Source organism: Phyllobates terribilis, unplaced genomic scaffold (assembly GCF_046119375.1).
Source record: "Phyllobates terribilis strain yellow unplaced genomic scaffold, ASM4611937v1 Scaffold_3__8_contigs__length_932513732, whole genome shotgun sequence".
Lineage (NCBI taxonomy): Eukaryota > Metazoa > Chordata > Amphibia > Anura > Dendrobatidae > Phyllobates > Phyllobates terribilis.
Window position 1 is genome coordinate 373,885,920 of NW_027362763.1, and position 16,920 is coordinate 373,902,839.

The 16,920-nt window shown below is 42.4% G+C and overlaps 1 protein-coding gene across 1 annotated transcript in view; it reads right to left on the bottom strand.

The window, feature by feature from the left end:
• The window catches only part of ELOVL5 (ELOVL fatty acid elongase 5), a 66,465-nt gene that overhangs the window by 14,192 nt on the left and 35,353 nt on the right, over positions 1–16,920 (bottom strand). Inside the window, exon 4 of the mRNA XM_073675410.1 lies at positions 14,189–14,266. Within this exon, the coding sequence (XP_073531511.1) occupies positions 14,189–14,266 (78 nt within the window). The remainder of the gene's footprint in view (positions 1–14,188; positions 14,267–16,920) is intronic.

Below are 16,920 nucleotides of genomic sequence, written 5' to 3' on the forward strand. Positions count from 1 at the left end.
ACTGATGCAAACAGTAATACGCAGCTAAAACTAAGCTGTTAGGTGACAAGTTTGTTCTCAAGTTAAATCACGGTGTTCTTCTGAGGCCAACTAGCAGAATTCTTAAATAAGCTCTGTATATGAATGGAGAAAACAACATGAAATAACTTTAAAGGAACCGCCCTGCTCATGTGTGGACCGATTACAGTTTGACATATTTAAAAAGTTACAAAAGTTATTAAGTTCAATGCTCCAAAAGATGACATTATACATACTGTATATATATATAAATATATACATACACACATATTTTGTTAGGATGCGTTTGGTTCTTCTGCTATTATCTGCACCTATTAGGTCTAAACCAGTGGGAGTAAGGCAGTTATGAAGTTATGTAACAACATGTGCAATGCTTATGTAATGACTAGATGTCTACATAGCTAGAGTGTATCATATGAATGGGTCAGTGCTGCAGTTCCCAACATGGCATTTCCCTATCATATTATATAGAAATAGAAGTTTCAACCTTTAGGCTAAGTGCACACGATGCGTATTTGAAGCGGAAATTTCCGCTTCATTTCCGCATGCCCTTTTTCCTGGAAAACGCATGCGGAATTTGGCATGCGTTTTTCGCGCGTTTTGCACATGCGGAATTGCCTTGCGTTTTCTACTGCATTGTAGATGGCAATTCCGCATGCGTAAACGCACAAAGAATTGACATGCTGCGGAATTTTCTGCACAACAAAACGCTGCGGAAAATTGCGCAGCGTGGGCATTACAATTGCGGAATCCCATAGGGGACCATGGCAGAAGGCTAACATGCGTAATTCATGCGTTTACGCTGCGGAATTTTCCGCACAAAATACGCATGAAATACGCATCGTGTGCACATAGCCTTAATGACTACCTTTTAAGGGGCTTCTTTACGGCCTTGAGGATCAAGAAAATAGCGCCCCCAACAGGGTAAAATTCAGCAGGTTTCAATTTATATATTAGAGGTGACACCCTGCTGTAGCAGCCATGATAAGTTTTAGCACTGATCGCGCCCATCTAACCCCACACATGCCATTAGCAATTGTGACAGCGGCATCTAGATGGTTAACAGAGGGAGAGTGTTCTCACTTTAACCTTATTGGGACCCCATGATCACAGTCACACCCGATCATCTTTGCAATGGCAGTCCAAAACCAAGTAATGGTCTGGTCTAATAGGCTGTGTTAGGCTGGGGTCAAACTGTTGCCACAACAAAACACAGCTTTTGTGTAAAAACAAAAACAATAAAGTACACATTACTGGTATCGCCACATTCACAACCACCTGAACTATAAATTGACCCTGAAGTTCCTGTCCAGAGCAATTTTTCAAATCTGACCCTTTATGAGGTTATAACTCTGCCATGCTTCCACATATCCCAGAGATTCTGAAATTTTTTTTTTAGGACACGTTGTACTTCATGATAATGATGAATTTAGGTCCATATGATTTGCGTTTATTTATGAAAATATCTAGAATTTGACAAAAAATTGGAAATATTTGTACTTTTATGGTCCAAAATAGCTAACAAAAACATTTCCATCTGTCTATTTTACATCAGCTTCATTCTTGAAATAACTCTTTTCCCCTTAGGATGTTAGAAGGGTGAAAGTTTAGAGGCAATTTTTCAATTAAATTTACAAAACCTGTATTTTTAATGACCACTTGATTTTGAAGTGACCCTAAGGGGCCTATACTTCAGAAAACCCACATAAAATACCTATTTTAAAATCTGCACCCCTCAAAGTATTCAAAACCGCATTCAGAAAGTTTGTTAACCTTTTAAGTGCTCCATAGGAATAAATGAAAACTGGAAGAAAGAAATTAAAATTTACATTTTTTTAAATAAAATGTTGCTTTAGTCCCAATTTTTTTTATTTTCATAAGGGTAAAAGGAGAAAATGCACTCCACAATTTGTTATGCAATTTCAACTGACTGCACTGATACAACATACAGTGGTGTGAAAAAGTGTTTGCCCCCTTCCTGATTTCTTATTCTTTTTCAAGTTTGTCACACTTAAACCCCTTTCCGACTTGGTACGTAATAGTACGCACTATGTCGGCACCCCCTGTTCAGTGCAGGTTCTGGCGCTGAGCCCGCATATGTCAACTGATTTATACAGCTGACATGTGCCTGCAACAGCCGCATGTGGAATTGCGATCCACCCGCAGCTGTTAACTAGTTAAATGCCGCTGTCAATCTCTGACAGCAGCATTTAACAGCGCCGTGTCGGAAGTGTGTCACTTACCCCGCCCATCGGTGACCCCGTCACATGATCGGGGGTCTCCGATGCATGGGCATGACAACCCGGGGTCTGCAGCAGACCCCTGTGGTTGTCATGAAAAGATTGCTAAGAGCGCCACCTAGTGGTTGGCGCTCATAGCACAGGAGCATTTCTACTACATAGAGGCGGCGATCTGCTCATTGCCTCTACGTAGCAGAGGCGATCAGGTAATTGCTGCTTCTAGTCTCCTATGGAGACTATTGAAGCAAGCAAAAAAGTGTACAAAAAAATGTTTTTAAAAATATTTTAAAAAGTATAAAAGTTTAAATCATCCCCCTTTTGCCCCATTCAAAATAAAATAATAAAAAATAAACCCCACATACACATATTTGGTATCGCCGAGTTCAGAATCGCCCGATCTATCAATATAAAAAAAGAATTAATCTGAACGGTAAACGGCGTAACAAGAAAAAAATTCCAAACGCCAGAATTACGTTTTTTTGGTCGCCGCAACATTGCAATAAAATACAATAACGGGCGATCAAAACATCGGATCTACCTCAAAATGGTATCAATAAAAATGTCAGCGGTGTGCAAAAAATAAGCCCTCACCCGGCCCCAGATCACGAAAAATGGAGACGCTACGGGTCTCTGAAAATGGCGCCATTTTTTTTTTTTTTTTTTTTTTAGCAAACTTTGGAATTTTTTTTCTCCACTTAAATAAAAAAGAACCTATACATGTTTGGCGTCTACGAACTCGTAATAACCTGAAGAATAATAATGGCAGGTCATTTTTAGCATTCAGTGAATGTGATAAAAAAACAAAAACACACAACTGTGGAATTGCATTTTTTTTGGCAATTTCACCGCACTTGGAATTTTTTTCCCGTTTTGCAATACAGGATATGGTAAAACCAGTGATGGCATTTAAAAGTACAACTCGCCCCGCAAAAAATAAGCCCTCACAGGGCCATATTGACCGAAAAATAAAAAAGTTCTGGCTCTGGAAAGAAGGAGAGCAAAAAACGAAAACGGAAAATGCTCCAGTCATGAAGGGGTTAAATGTTTCAGATCACAAATCAAATTTAAATATTAGACAAAGATAATGCAAGTAAACACAAAATGCAGTTTTTAAATGAAGGTCTTTATTATTAAGGGGAAAAGAAATCCAAACCTAAAGGGCCCTGTGGGAAAAAGTGACCCCCCCCCCCTCACTTTAAAACAGAAATTAACTGTGGTTTATCACATCTTTGGGAAGCTGAGTTCAATTTCCCTTTCCACACACAGGCCTGATTACTTCTACACATCTTCTCAATCAAGAAATCACTTAAATAGGACTTGCCTGACAAAGTGAGGTAGACCAAAAGATCCTCAAAAGCTAGACATCATGCCGCGATCCAAAGAAATTCAGGAACAAATGAGAAACAAAGTAATTTAAATCTATCACTCTGGAAAAGGTTATTAAGCTATCTCTAAAGCTTTGGGACTCCACCATTATCCACAAATAGCGAAAATATGGAATATTCGTGAATCTTCCCAGGAGTGGCCAGCCGACCAAAATTGCCCCAAGAGCGCAGCGACGACTCATCCAACAGGTCACAAAAGACCCTACAATAACAGTCAAACAACTGCAGGCCTCACTTGCCTCAGTTAAGTTTAGTGTCCATGACTACAAGTAAAAAAGAGAACATAAAGGCTCGTCTCATTTTTGCCAGAAAATGTGTTGATGATCGCCAAGACTTTTGGGAGAATACTCTGTGGACTGACGATACAAAAGTTGAACTTTTTGGAAGGTGTAGGTCCCATTACATTTGGCGTAGAAGTAACACAGCATTTCAGAAAAGGAACATCATACCAACAGTGAGATATGGCGGTGGTTGTGTGATGGTCTGGGGCTGTTTTGCTGCTTCAGGACCTGGAAGACTTGCTGTGATAAATGAAACCATGAATTTTGCTGTCTACCAAAAAATCCTGAAGGAGAATGTACGGCCATCTGTTCGTGACCTTAAGCTGAAGAGCACTTGGTTTATGCAGCAGGACAATGATCCAAAACACACCACCAAGTCCACGTCTGAATGGCTTAAGAAAAACAAAATTAAGACTTTTGAGTGGCCTAGTCAAAGTCCTGACCTTAATCCGATTGAGATGCTGTGGCATGACCTTAAAAAGGCGGTTCATGCTTGGAAACCCTCCAGTTAGGCAGAATTACAAGAATTTTGCAAAGGTGAAAGGGCCAAAATTCCTCCAGAGTATTGTAAAAGATTCATTGCCAGTTATCACAAACGCTTGATTGCAGTTGTTGCTGCTAAGGGTGGCCCAACCAGTTATTAGGTTCAGGGGGCAATCACATTTTCAAACAGGGCCCTGTAGGTTTGGATTTCTTTTCCCCCTTAATAATAAAGACCTTCATTTAAAAACTGCACTTTATGTTTACTTGTGTTATCCTTGTCTAATATTTAAATTTGTTTTGTGATCTGAATCATTTAAGTGTGACAAATATGCAAAAGAATAAGAAATCAGTAAGGGGCAAACACTTTTTCACACCACTGTATGTGGTCGGAAACTACTACTTGGGCGCATGGCAGGGCTCGGAAAAGAAGGAGCGCTATTTGATTTTTGGAGTGTAGAATTGGATGGAAGAGATTGCTGACGCCATGTCACATTTGCTACCGAGGTGCCAAACAGCACAAAAAAAAAACCTTAACAAGTGACCACATTTTTTAAACTACATCTCCCAAGGAATTCATAAATAAGTGTGGTGACTATCTTAAAGCTTTCGGTGCTTTACAGAATTTTATAATATTGGGTAGTGAAAATGAATTATCATGTTTTCTTCCATTATTATGTTGCTTTAAACCCAAATTTCTCATTTTCAGAAGGGTAGCAGGAGAAATTGCATAAAAGATTGTGGGGTCCATTTTCTCCTAAGTACACCGATACCCCACCCCACATGTGGTCGGAAACTACTGTTCTGGCACACGGCAGAATGATATGCAGAGTTTTATAATATTGGGCTGTGAAAATGAAAGATTATGTTTTTTTCAACAAAAGTATTGCTTTAGCACATTTTTTCATTTTTACAAGGGTAACAGGAGAAAATGAACCCCACATCTTACACAGATACCCCAATGTGGTTAGAATCTACTGTCTTGGCACACGGCAGGGTTCGGAAGCAAAGGAGCACTATTTGATTTTTGGAGTGCAAACTTAGATTGAAAACACTATGCCGCATTTACAAAGCCAAAACAGCAGAACGCCGCCACAATTTACGCCATTTTGGAAACTACGCCACTCAAGAAGTTCAAGGGTGTTGAGCATCTTGAACTCACGTACGCTTCACCGACTTTTATAATATTGGGCCATGAAAATGAAATATGATTGTTCTTTTGTCCATGAAAATGTGGCTTTTGCATCAAATATTTCATTTTTACAAGGGTAACAAGAAAAACTGGACCCCACAATTTTTTGTGTAATTTCTCCTTACTATCCCCATATCCCATATGTGGTCAGAAGGGAAGGAGTTTGGGAAGGCTCGGAAGAGAAAGAGCACAACTTTGCTTTAATAGATTGTGGATGCCATGTCACATTAGGAGAGCCCCTGAGATGCCAAAGCAGTAGAAACCCCCCAGAAAGTGATCCTATTTGGAAACTACAACTCTCAAAAAATTAATCTAGAGGTATAGTGAACATTTTAAAATCACAGGTGATTCAAACAACTGTAGAACATAGGTCTCTGGAAATGAAAAATTATATTATTTTCACTAAAATGTTGCTTTAGCCCCAAGTTCTTAATTTTTAAGAAGGCTAATAGTATAAAATGAACCAAATAATTTGTTATACAATTTCCCCTTAGTAAGCCAATACCCCATATGTAGCCAGAAACTACTGTTCAGGCACAGTGCAAAGTTCAGAAGGAAAGGAGCAGATTTTGCTGGAATGGTTTGCGGGTGTCACGTCACATTGGCAGAGCCACTGAGGTGCCAGAACAGCAGAACCCTCCATAAATGACCCCATTTTACAACCTACATCTCTCATTGAATTAATCTATGAGTGCAGTAAGCATATTAACATTACAGGTGTTTTGCAGAATTAAAAAAAAAAAATACATGTTTACCACTAAAATGTTGTTCTAGCCCCAGATTTTACATTTTCAAAACGGGAAATAGGTAAAAATGGCCCATAAAATGTTACACAATTTCTCCTACACGTGGCAGTACCCTAACTGTTTATGTGGCTGTACAGTGCTTTTTGGCCACAAGGCAGGGCTCGGGAGGGAAAGAGCACTGTTTGACTTTTGGAGCGCAGAATTTCCTAAACTAATTTACCATTTGCAGAGCCTCTAAGTGCCAGAACATCAGAAAACCTCCTCATATTACGCCATTTTGGAAATTACACCCGTCTGGGAATTCATCTACAGGTGTAGTGATGATTTTGATCCCACTGGTGTTTTTCCAGAAACAAGCACGCAATGAAAGTTGCAGAATGAAAACTGAAAATCTGCCATTGTAGTGCCCAATACATTGTGCCCAGCTTGTGCTTCTGGAAATACGGAAATTAAGTCGGTTCTACTAGCTACAGTAATGCTAAACATATGGATGCTTTAGGGAGGACTGGCTTCATTTTCCGGAGCCTTTGTAGTAGAGTGGACACCCGCAATATTTTTGTTAACAGATGATGGACCCGATTAGAGGCTTATTTTGTGTGGGTTAAGTTGAAGCTTTTATTGCTGGCATTTTGGGGTAACATAACAATTTGGATCACTTTTAAAGGGAATCTGTCACCAGAAAAAACGCTATTAACCTGGGCTAAATAGCGTTACTAACCTGTCCGGCGCCGAACGCTACGGGGAGAAAACTTTATTCTCCAGAGCAGCGTCCGGGTTTCAGTCACAGGGGCGGTGCTGGCACTGGTTCAGTCATCACTCTGAGTGTAGAGAGCGGTGGCTGTAACCGCGCCCCCGGCCCTGACTGACACTGGCTCTGCATTAGGGGGGCTGGCTGTCAGTCATGGCAGGGGGTACGGTTACAGGAGCCGCTCTGTATTTTCAGAGTAGTGACTGAGCCCTCACCGGCACCGTCCCCATGACTGTAATGCTATTAACCTGCAGATTAACCCCATATCTAGGTTAATAGTGTTTCTTTCTGGTGACAGGTTCCCTTTAAGGCTCAGTTCACATTCTGAGCATTTACATAGAAAGGTAGAGTTGGAAGGGACCTGCAGGGTCATCTGGTGCAACCCCCTGCTCAATGCAGGATTCACTAAATCATCTCAGACAGACGTCTGTCCAGCCTCTGTTTAAAGACTTCCATTGAAGGAGAACTCACCACCTCACTGTCAAAAAGTTTTTTCTAATATCTAATCTGTATCTTCTCCCATTCAGTTTCATCCCATTGCTTCTAGTCTTTCTTTGTGTAAATGAGAATAAAGCTGATCCCTCTAAAGTGTGACAGCCCTTGAGATATTTGTTGACAGCTATTAAGTCTCCTCTCAATCTTCTCTTTTGCAAGCTAAACATTCCCAGATCCTCTAACCGTTCCTGATAGGACATTGTTTGAAGACCGGTCACAATTCTGGTCGCTCTTCTCTGAACTTGTTGCTAACTAAAATTTAGTTTGCAACCCCGACGTAACCATTCACTGTAATGAGACAGGTGGAGGCCCTTCGGAGTCTGTATGGCCTCTGTTCCAGCAGTGTCTGCCTTTTTAGGCTGCGTACCCACTATGTGTTTTTCAAGCGTTTTTGCCACGGAAGTTCTACAGCGAAAACGATTAAAAAAATGTTCCCCATGGTCCCCAATGATAATCCGCATGTGCTATGCACATGCTGTGGAAATTTCCGCTGCGCATTATCATTGCAGAAAAATCCGCAGCATGTCCATTATTTTTGCGGAAGATAATTGCCGCCATTGACTTGCATTGAATCGCATAATATTAACCTGACTACAGGTAATCTGCCTCATTACAGTGAATCGTTCCGTTAAAAGTAATCAAAAAATATTATGTATACCAAAATGGTACCAATAAAAACTTCAATTCATGCAGCAAAAAACAAGCCCCCACTCAGGTCCATCATCTGTTAACGAAAGATCAAATAGCGTGTCCAAATATTACTTTTTGACCACATATGGGGTATGACAACGTTCATGAGAAATAGCATAATAAATTGTAGAGTTTACTTTCTTCTATTACCCTTAGTGAAAATGATTAATTTGGCACTGAAAGAACATTTTATAAACAAACTTTTTCGTTTTCACGTCGCAATCATATAAAGTTCTGGAAAGAAAATGTTGTTCAAAATGTTCACCACACACTTGAATTTTTTTGAGAGATCCAGGTAAAAAATGGGTTCACATGTTGGGGATTTCTACTATTTTGGCTCCTCAGGTGCTCTACAAATGCGACATGGCATCTACAATTATATTCCACTGCAAAAATCAAATAGCACTCCTTCACTTCCGAGCTCTCCCGTGTGCAAAAACAGCAGTTTTTGACCACGCATGGGATATTGCCATGTTCAAGAGAAGTTGAGTAACAAAATGTGGAGTTCATTTTCTCCTATTACTCCTTATTAAAATTACAAATTTGGGAATAAATCAATATTTTAGTGGGAAAAAAATGAGACTTAAATTTTTTCATTCCACTTTGCATTACCATAAGGGTATGTGCACACGATGCAGAAATGAAGCAGAAAATTTCTGCATCATTTCTGCATCTCCCTGGCAGAAAAAACGCATGCAGATTGTGCATGCGTTTTTCCTGCAGAATACATGCGGATCCACATGCAGATTCACATGCGTTTCCGCATGCAGATTGACAAGCGCTTTCCAGGCGATGTTAGCATCACCTGGAAAGTGCTTGATAACTAGGTCACACTATATAAATCCATGCAAACAGCATGGATTTATACAGTGTGACCCGAGAGAGTGTATATACTTACCTCTGATGGCCCGCGCTGTCCTGCTCAATCTGTTCTCCCTCGCCGGCAACTTTGAATTGAAAGACCTGCCGACGTCAGCGTCACGTGACCCGTCACATGACTCTGACGTCACCGCAGGTCCTACAACTCACTGCAAGTGCCGGGAACCAAGCGGGAGCGCTGCGCGGGCCGACAGATGGTAAGAATACATTTTTTATTTTATTCTTCTTTTACAGCTTTTTTAATGGTACCTGGGTGTGGATGAGACTCTCCTCTCCTCCACACCCGGGTACCATCCACACATTAGAACGCACCAATTACGCAAGTACAAATGCTGTCTTGCGGAATTGGCGCGTTCTAATGCAAGTCAATGGCGGCGAAATCGCCGCGTTTCCGCAAAATTAATTGACATGCTGCGGATTTTTGACCGCAGCGTTAACGCTGCGGAAAAATCCGCATCATGGGCACAGCACATGCGGATTTCCATTGGGGAACATTGCTTTCCTTCTACCATGCGTTTTTCATGCGTTTCCGCGGCGTTTACGCAACTGCAAAAACGCCGCGGAAACGCATGAAATACGCATCGTGTGAACACAACCTAATTCCTGCGAAGTATCTGTAGGGTTAATACATTTCGTTGAAGCAGTTTTGAATAACTCTAGGGGGTGCAGTTTTTAAGTTGGAATCACAATAGAGCCCCTAAAACTCACTTTGAATCTGAATAGGTCCAAAAAAATTTAGGATTGTAAATTTCCTTGAAAAAACTAAAAAAATTACTGCTAAATTTTAACCCTTCTAACATCCTAACAAAAAGGACATCTGAAAAATGATGCTGACAAAGCACAGAGTGAAATGTTTATTAACTAGTTTGTGTGGAATGACTATCTGGTTTACAGGTGTAAACATACAAAGTTTACATTTTGCAAAATTGTCTATGGTTTTGTCAAATTTCAGATATTTTTCATAAAAAACACTAAGTATATCGACCTAAATTTACCACTAATTTAAAGTACAATGTGTTAAGAAAAAACAGTCTGAGAATCACTAGGATATATTGAATCATTCCAAAGTTATTACCCCATAAAGTGGCACATGTCAAATTTGAAAAAAAAGGGGCTTGTCATAAGGGTTCACTCACATCTGCATGTACACTGCTCAAAAAATAAAGGGAACACTTAAAAGAATATAACTCCAAGTGAATCAAACTTCTGTGAAATCAAACTGTCCACTTAGGAAGCAACACTGATTGACAATCAATTTCACATGCTGTTGTGCAAATGGAATAGACAATAGATGGAAATTATTGGCAATTATCAAGACACCCTCAATAAAGTAGTGGTTCTGCAGGTGGGGACCACAGACCACATCTCAGTACCAATGCTTTCTGGCTGATGTTTTGGTCCCTTTTGAATGTTGGTTGTGCTTTGACACTCGTGGTAGCATGAGACGGACTCTACAACCCACAGAAGTTGCTCAGGTAGTGCAGCTCATCCAGCATGGCACATCAATGCAAGCTGTGGCAAGAAGGTTTGCTGTGTGTCAGCGTAGTGTCCAGAGGCTGGAGGTGCTACCAGGAGACAGGCCAGTACACCAGGAGACGTGGAGGGGGCAAGGAGGAAGAGGAGGAGCACTGCCAGAGCCCTGCAAAATGACCTCCAGCAGGCCACAAATTTGCATGTGTGTACACAAACGGTTAGAAACCGACTCCATGAGGGTGGTATGAGGGCCCGACGTCCACAGATGGGGGTCGTGCTCACAGCCTAACACCGTGCAGGACGCTTGGCATTTGCCACAGAACACCAGGATAAGCAAAGTCGCCACTGGCGCCCTGAGCTCTTCACAGATGAAAGCAGGTTCACACTGAGCACATGTGACATACGTGACAGATTCTGGAGACGCCGTGGGGAGTGATCTGCTGCCTGCAACATCCTTCACCATGACCGGTTTGGCAGTAGGTCAGTAGTGGTGTGGGGTGGCATTTCTTTGGAGGGCCGCACAGCCCTACATGTGCTCGCCAGAGGTAGCCTGACTGCCATTAGGTACTGAGATGAGATCCTCAGACCCGTTGTAAGCCCAAATGCTGGTGCGGTTGGTCCTGGGTTCCTCATAATGCAGGACAATGCCAGACCTCATGTGGCTGGAGTGTGTCAGCAGTTCCTCCAAGATGAAGGCATTGAAGCTATGGACTGGCCCGCCTGTTTCCCAGACCTGAATCTGACTGAGCACATCTGGGACATCATGTCTCGCTCCATCCACCAACGTCACGTTGCACCACAGACTGTCCAGGGGTTGGCAGATGTTTTAGTCCAGGTCTGGGAGGAGATCCCACAGGAGACCATCCGCAACCTCATCAGGAGCAAGCCCAGGTGTTGTAGGGAGGTCATACAGGCACATGGAGGCCACACACAATACTGAGCCTCATTTTGACTTGTTTTAAGGACATTACATCAAAGTTGGATCAGCCTGTAGTGTGTTTTTCCACTTTAATTTTGGGGGTGACTCCAAATCTAGGCCTCCATTGGTTAATAAATTTGATTTCCATTGATGACTTTTGTGTGATTTTGTTGTCAGCACATTCAACTTTGTACAGAACAAAGTATTCAATGAGAAAATTTAATTCATTCAGATCTAGGATGTGTTATTTAAGTGTTCCCTTTATTTTTTTTGAGCAGTGTATAAAGTAACAGATTCTCAGTCAGAAAAGTTAGAGAGTGTCAAGCGAGTGTCATGCGTTTTTCTTTTCACGCTGCGGATGATGAAATCAGTAAGGTGACCGCAGTTCATTGGCTATGAACGTCACCACTCGTCACAGCAGCCGGATTCACACGCTACTCTCAGTGTGTTCCAGTGCCATTTCTGGGGTGGCTGATTTCTGTTGTTATTAGTCTGGGAAGGGGCCAATATCCATTAATATCAGCCTGCAGCTGTCTGCTTAGCCTTTGTTGTTTATTAAAACAGGAGAACAGGCTGACCACACTTCATTTTTTTTGTGTCTCCTCTTTTTAATAACTAGTAAAGGCTAAGTAGATAGCTGTGAGCTGATATTAATAGCCTGTGAAGCTCCATGTTTATTGCCCCCTTCCCAGGCTATTAAGACCAGCTCTCAGCTGTCTGCTTTCCCTCAGCTGGGCATTATTTCGTAAGTATTTTACATCAGTATTTGTAAGCCAATACCAGGAGTGGAACAATCAGAGCAAACACATAGAAACACATGCATCACTTCTGCATTATTCTCCACACTCCAGGACCTATTCACATGTTTGTGTTCTATCTGTTTTTTTCATGCTTAGAACTAGAGTTGAGCCCTGGTCCAGTCATACGTGGCAGGGAGATCGGTGCAATCTCCCTTCTGCATCTGGTGGAGGATAGGACTGAACTCTTGACCAAGGCAGAGCAAATGATTTTGCTCATCTTTAGTCAGAACACATACTCAATATTTTCTAAAGGCAAAGACGTAGCATTAGGCAGTAATAAGGATGAGTGGGTCACTTTGCACAACCCTGGTGTACGGCCCAGGTTAGTGCTCTCTGACCATGGACAGGAGCTGCTCAAATTTTTTGACCTTCCTGGTTCCTCGGTGCATTGTTTGCTTCATTGGCTTTGAGTGACGTCATTTGTGCTTATTTGGAAAGTGCAGTGGAATTTGTTGGTGCTAAATAAATAAAATTTGTATTATTAAAATTATTATCTGTGCACGGTGCAGCACACAGGTGACGACGCACCAGCACAGCAAATCATAAGGTAAGCCCAAGAGGTCAGGAAATTCGTGCAGCTCCCGTCCACAGCCAGAGAACACTAACCTGGACTGTGTATGAATGAAGCGATCCTCTGATCTCTAAAAAATGTCCCAAGTTTGGCCTGATTCACAGATTAAACTAACATTTCTATGAATGGCCTATGATGTGATAGAAACCACATGGATGGCCTCCTTGTGCGGTCTGATAAAATTCACAAATGTAAGTGTGGGGTCTAAAGTACATCTGATCACAACGTCCTACAGTCTACATTTGTTCTTTTTCCTGCAGCCGCCTATGATTATCTAGTAGAGTTAGTTGCTAAACAACAAAGTAATTTGCTATTTGGCTGGGTTTCAGACATGTGCACCTTCCAAGAGTGCTCATACTGACGTGAGATTAATTGAATTCAGTTGGCACAGTTCCCCCTTGACTGCTACTGCACGCAAATGTTGGATTTGGTTCTGAAAATGATAAGACTACAAAGGACTAATGTAGCATATGTTTATTAAAATGGAGCTCTACTAGAAAGCTCAAGAACATGTTCCTCTGGGCATCCGCAGCAATGTGGACTTCTTCTACGCTTCTACACTCCCACTTGCGCTCTCATAGTTCCAAGAACTGTGGGTATGAACTTGTCATACTTCAGTCTCATAAAGTCTAAGCAGACATTGTCGAACCACTTAGTAATCTGCATTTTCCTTCACAGAGAATGTTTTGGAGCTTAGGCCTTCCACAGACATTTGGTTAACCCCAGAAACGCCAAGAAGGGGATGTGTGATATTTTTGACATCATGGAGGACATCTGCAGAAACTCTCCATGTGCTAGCAATGTTCTGCTTATCAGCTGAAGTGTCTGGGAAGAAAGTGCAGCGTCAGATAATGGTTGTCTGGGAATCCGCATTGCTTGGAACTTGGCGACGTTGATTCACCATAGGTCAGACAGGAAAGCAGCAATTATTTCACACTATTTCATCACTTGTAAGCAGTTTTCCTTTTGATAAACATATCAGGTACTCAATGATTGCATCATTGCTGATAAGATTTTTATCTATGACCAGAATAGTCCCAGTGCAATAACTGGGCACACTGCCTGCAACATAGGAAAATTGGTCTTTGCATGAAGTGACATGAAAATCCTAGCATGGCACATCCCACAAATAATTGCCCCATATTTGATTTTCAGTCAATTAAACAGAAAGTAAGAGTAATCTAACAAACCTGTGTCACCCGTCTGGTAAAGAAAAACTAGAATACTGATTTCACTTATTTTAAAAGTCATGAACAAAAGGGTCTACTCACCTTCATGTCTGCGTCACCTCCACTGTGCGTGTCCTGGCAGAAGAAGTTGTAGCTTCCTTCCCATACTCCTGTTACCAGCTAGAAGAGAACAAAATGTAAGATACACAGAAAGACAAGGACACAAAATGTGACAATGTTTTGTGTAATTAGTATCCAAGTCTGCACATTGTAATCTGTGACCCCAGCATTAGGGATACCAGAGTAGGACTGCGGCACGCTATTCATTCTCTACTATATGCTCCAGTATCCACCACAGCACTTTCATGCATGGCAGTAGTAAGGCCCTGCTTTATCATTTGCACTTTTTCAATTCCTTTTTGTCTTGTGGTATTCATTGACATTTTTTGCAACAAATACTTCAAAATGATGCATGCGATTCTACTTATTGTGTCACACCTAGAAGATTAAATGCTGAAATTTCTGCAACAGGAAATCCGTTCTACTAATCTGACTGGGGTTATTGATGCAGAATTTGTATCTGTTTCTGGAAGCCTCATTTGGGCTTGGGATAGTCACAAAAGTTCCAGAAAAAATAGCTGTGTGTGAATATACACCCAATAATGGGGCTCAAAGAAGAGCTTTAAGAGTTTATAGTTATTATTTATCTAGTATGGTGATTCTAGAATAAACCAGCACAACCATTAGGGTATGTGCACACGATGCAGAAATGCTCAGGATTTGTTCCTGAGCGTTTCTGCATCTCTCTGGCAGGAAAAAACGCATGCGGATTGTACATGCAGTTTCCTGCCAGGGACATGCGGAAATGAAGCGGTCTTCACTTTCATTTCCGCATGCGGGTTGACAAGCGCTTCCCAAGCGATTTTAGCATCACTTGGAAAGTGCTTGTCAACTTCACACTATATAAATCCATGCAACCGGCATGGATTTATATAGTGTGTGATGTCAAAAAATAAAAAATAAATATACACTTTACCCTCTGATGGCCCCCGGTATCCTGCTTCATCGGTCCCGGCTGCCGGCGGTGAAGACTGTAGGACCTTCCGACGTCAGCGACACGTGACCCGTCACATGACTCTGACGTCAGCGAAGGTCCTTCTTCATTCAACCGCGAAGTGCCCGGGAAGCCGGCAGGACGCAGCGCGGGCCGTCAGAAGGTGAGAATATATATATTTTTTATTTTATTCTTTTTTTTTTAATGGTACCTGGGTCTGGATGAGAGTCCTCTCATCCACACCCGGGTACCATCCGCACATTAGACCGCATGAGAAGCGCATCAACATATACAGTGATGCGGATTCCATGCGGTCTAATGCAAGTCAATGGCGGCAAAAGAGCAGCGTTTCCGCAAAATTAATTGACATGCTGCGGATTTTTGACCGCAGCGTTTACGCTGCGGAAAAATTCGCATCATGGGCACAGCACATGCGGATTTCCATTGGGGAACATTGCTGCCCTTCTACCATGCGTTTTTCATGCGTTTCCGCGGCGTTTACGCAACTGCAAAAACGCCGCGGAAACGCCTAAAGGCTGAGTTCACACGATGCGTATTTCATGCGTTTCCGCGGTGTTTTTGCAGTTGCGTAAACGCCGCGGAAACGCATGAAAAACGCATGGTAGAAGGGCAGCAATGTTCCCCAATGGAAATCCGCATGTGCTGTGCCCATGATGCGGATTTTTCCGCAGCGTAAACGCTGCGGTCAAAAATCCGCAGCATGTCAATTAATTTTGCGGAAACGCTGCTCTTTTGCCGCCATTGACTTGCATTAGACCGCATGGAATCCGCATCACTGTATATGTTGATGCGCTTTTCATGCGGTCTAATGTGCGGATGGTACCCGGGTGTGGATGAGAGGACTCTCATCCAGACCCAGGTACCATTAAAAAAAAAAGAATAAAATAAAAAATATATATATTCTCACCTTCTGACGGCCCGCGCTGCGTCCTGCCGGCTTCCCGCGCACTTCGCGGTTGAATGAAGGACCTTCGCTGACGTCAGAGTCATGTGACGGGTCACGTGGCGCTGACGTCGGAAGGTCCTACAGTATTCACTGCCGGCAGCCGGGACCGATGAAGCAGGATACAGGGGGCCATCAGAGGGTAAAGTATATATTTATTTTTTATTTTTTGACATCACACACTATATAAATCCATGCCGGTTGCATGGATTTATATAGTGTGAAGTTGACAAGCACTTTCCAAGTGATGCTAAAATCGCTTGGGAAGCGCTTGTCAACCCGCATGCGGAAATGAAAGTGAAGAACGCTTCACATCCGCATGTCCCTGGCAGGAAACCGCATGTACAATCCGCATGCGTTTTTTCCTGCCAGAAAGATGCAGAAACGCTCAGGAAAAAATCCTGAGCATTTCTGCATCGTGTGCACATAGCCTCTTTTAGGGTATCTCCTGTAGATGTGCTATTCCAGCAATGTTGGTACTGTATACCGGAGAATGGCCACTACACGGTGTAGGGAGCTGTGCTACTATACCGGAGAATGGCCGCTACACGGTGTAGGGAGCTGTGCTACTATACCGGAGAATGGCCGCTACACGGTGTAGGGAGCTGTGCTACTATACCGGAGAATGGCCACTACACGGTGTAGGGAGCTGTGCTACTATACCGGAGAATGGCCGCTACACGGTGTAGGGAGCTGTGCTACTATACCGGAGAATGGCCACTACACAGTGTAGGGAGCTGTGCTACTATACCGGAGAATGGCCGCTACACGGTGTAGGGAGCTGTGCTACTATACCAGAGAATGGCCACTACACGG